At 38.7% G+C, this 3,477-nt stretch overlaps 1 protein-coding gene across 1 annotated transcript; it reads right to left on the bottom strand.

Moving 5' to 3' along the window:
• Positions 1–2,298: 2,298 nt before the first annotated feature.
• On the bottom strand, positions 2,299–2,620 carry SERTM2 (serine rich and transmembrane domain containing 2). Its single transcript, XM_036304760.1, has one exon. The coding sequence runs from the start codon at positions 2,569–2,571 to the stop codon at positions 2,299–2,301; it is 273 nt and encodes a 90-aa protein (XP_036160653.1). The 5' UTR covers positions 2,572–2,620.
• Between the last annotated feature and the right edge of the window lie 857 nt (positions 2,621–3,477).

Below are 3,477 nucleotides of genomic sequence, written 5' to 3' on the forward strand. Positions count from 1 at the left end.
CTAGATCCCGTGGGGGTAGCTGTGATGAAAGAGGGTGTTTGTTTTCCAGGTGAGTAACCTAATCATAAATTAGGAATCTTCATCCAAGTTAGTCATTAAAGAGAAGTTTTAAACTCCTAAAATTTTGGTTGGGGAAGTAGGTGAGCAGGGAATAAATTTGCAGTCTGTTCATTAGGTTCAGCAACAAGGCACTGGGCCTCTTGCTATTCACGGCTGTTGGAAGTGTAATCACTTTCTTCATTTATCCAGCCACTGACTTCTTAACTGTAAAGTGCATTCAAATACTGTGACCACAAAAGGGAGAGGGGCGATATGTGTCCTTAAGAAGTTCTGGGGTATATTGCCAGCCTTTGAGGAAGTCCACGTATGGCTGCCAACAACTAAAATTTTAAAGGGTATATGCAGTCTGGGTGTTGAATAAAAACACAACTTAAATCACCAAATGTAATATATGAGTCACTTTTCATTTGGGAAAATATAATGCCGAAAGGGAAGTGTATGCCCTATCTGTCTTAGCTTACCTGCTGATCTATTCTGAATGGTGCAGAATGCAGTTGCCATCTCTTAACAGTGTGCTCTTGTAACAGGTGTGCTAGAGTCAGCCTTGCTGCTAAGTTTAGCTCTGCATGTGGGGATTTTACACTTTCAGCCCCTTGGAGAGAGGAGTATTGGCAAATGACTGTGTATAAAAGTAGAAAGCACTTGGGAATTTCACCACCAAGCTAGATTTAGAGCAGAGTAAAGGGGCCAATCTAAATTGATAACAGACTAGAGCTGTATGTCCAGTGCAGGTGGCATTAACCTAACCTCCTTTCCATTTCTCTCTTACCACCACTGCAGTTCCTGTGGGAGCACCTTGTGAAATTTGATGACCACCTTTTAGATGCAAAAGAGAACTGATTTTTTTTAAGCAGGCAGAATTTAACACAGGTGTTTTAGTTCTTTGGTGTCAAAAATATGACCAACCTTCTAATTTCTAATTTGTAAACAGTATTCATCTCCTTTGGTTCCCCTTTGGAATATTGATTTTTAAAAATCAGCCTGTTTCTACTATTAGCATACTAGGGCTACCTATGAGAATGGAATTTTTCAAAAGATATTTCTCTTATAGGCAATAAGTGAAACACTTAATCTTCTGGCAGGGATTGAGAAGAAAGAAGCATTTTCCAGGAAAGAAAAATGTGAATTTGAAGACATTGATCTCAGTAAAGATTTTGGAGAGTGTTATTTAGTCCTTTCCTCCTTTTTCTCTCTCTGTTTTTCTTACATTCAAATCTAAAAGGAGTCTAGTGATGACTAAATAGCTCTTGGATCATTTTTCAGAAAGAAAAACCTGGCACCCAGAGGCTTGAATGTTTAGTCCAAAGTCACAATCATTTAACGACAGAGTACCAATATTATTTCATTTCTGCTTCAAAGTACAGTTGAACCTTCTTTGCTAAGGCCACCTTTAAACAAAGCTCATATTTGTGTGCAACTTAATCCTGGAGCATGATAGGGAGGGAGAAAGGGGCAATGAAACTGCACACATAATTGTCACAAACACATTTTGACTTAGTTTTCCCTTGGTTTGGGGGAAGCTCATTGTTCCAGATTTTTGTAATATATCTGTTGTTATCTGAGTTTTTAAAAGTTCAGTAATTGTAATCAGATATAAAATGTGCATTTTCCTCTTTAGATAAGTTTATTGACTGAAAACTTCTTTCTGAAAACTTGTTCTTTAAACTGAAAGTTTCTTTAAATATTTTCTTTCATTTGGTTCAAACCCAATGGCCTCAGATGATAAAATCACTGTTCCTTTGGGAAAGGGCTCGTGGTCCCCTCCATGAACTTCTGACATGATTTAGCTTCATGCCAGCAGAAGTGATTCTTTAGGGTCCAAATGCTAAATTAAAATTTTTCCTTTTCTTGGGGTACCTTCTTTGAACAATCAACCCTTTCAAAGGCAAATTTTCCTTGTTCTTGGAGCTTCCAGGAATCCTGTGTTTTTACAACAGCTGTGTATGAATTTCTGTGGTCTGAGGTTTGCTCAAGGCCCTGGCTGTCTTTGGTTACTATAGAAACCTGCCCTCCCACCAGCTGCCATTTTTTATATTCCTGGCAAAGAACGAGTATTGAACCTTAGTTATCCCACAAACAGAGTCAAGATAAAGAATAACAAAGAAAACGCGAACAACTTTTTGTTAAATGAAGACCTTGTGGATTCCCTACATGGGAAACTACATGCAACAAAGTAAGCTTCCCTGACATCAACATACAGGGGTTTTCTGAGATCCACTAAAACTCTTCATCCTAGCTTCAATAAGAAGGGATTCGACTCTGCATCTCTATATCTGTGAATTCAGGAACACTTTCTGTGCTCTCAGAGTTGATGGGTGAGATGACATGTTTGAGTCGAAGGAGCATTATGAAGAGCAGAAGGAGGAGAATGGCCAGGAGGCTCAGGAATAAGCCCACATATATATACAGGTTGGAATACTTATCTAAAGTGGTGTTAACCTCTGTTGCTGGGGTGGGGAAATGGGTCCACCCAGTGAGAGTTCCGTGGTACTTGAAATGCGCCTCCGTCATCACTCAAGACTTGAGTAGATACTTGTTTCTATTTGATTTCTATTGCCCTTGAGGCATTCCACAGTCACTTAGACTGCCTCTGAATATACTGCAGGTTTTCTAACAGTCTCCTACAAAGCAATCATGACCAGAGGCAAGTCAGTAGTGCACAAACAAGAAAATTGTGACATTATAATTTGGCAATTGCCACATCCTCTCTGTCCTGAAGCATAGCACTCCCCCCTCAAATAGTTTTAGTGGAACTTCTTAATCATTTAAAATATATATATAAATAAATATTTCATTTTCACAGTCCTACTCTTTAATTAAAATAAAAATTATGAAATTACTTTGTAATACTGGCATAGAGACAAGAATCTCTCAGACTATTAAATCAAACTTGTGCTCTGTTTGTGTAGAAGGAGAAAGGGCTCTGTTTTCTCTTCAACTCATCTAAATGCCTGCACTAATTATGTGCATTTAATGGGGTTCGTCTATGAGGAGACTTTCTAAAGCAGCCGTGGGCAAACTACAGCCCGCGGGCCGGATCCGGCCCATTTGAAATGAATAAAACTAAAAAAAAAAAAAAAAGACCGTACCCTTTTATGTAGTGATGTTTACTTTGAATTTATATTAGTTCACACAAACACTTCATCCATGTTTTTGTTCTGGCCCTCCGGTCCAGTATAAGAACCCATTGTGGCCCTCGAGTCAAAAAGTTTGCCCACTCCTGTAATCTAAAGGCTTTTATATATTTTATACTTAGCATATCTGAGTATTCACCTTTCTTGTCTTTCTGAATCTCACCTAAGGATGGAGCTTATAAGGTTCCTGCCCAGTTGCCATAGCTTGAAGACTATAAGTCTAGAGGATATATTTTCTACAGTTTTGTTGGCATCCCTCACTGTAGGCTGGAGGAAAAGTGTT

Source organism: Myotis myotis, unplaced genomic scaffold, assembly GCF_014108235.1.
Source record: "Myotis myotis isolate mMyoMyo1 unplaced genomic scaffold, mMyoMyo1.p scaffold_m19_p_4, whole genome shotgun sequence".
Classification (NCBI taxonomy): Eukaryota; Metazoa; Chordata; class Mammalia; order Chiroptera; family Vespertilionidae; genus Myotis; species Myotis myotis.

Bases quoted from the DNA above. Each gene is read 5' to 3' on its own strand.
- SERTM2 (XM_036304760.1), bottom strand. From the start codon at position 2,571: ATGACGGAGGCGCATTTCAAGTACCACGGAACTCTCACTGGGTGGACC.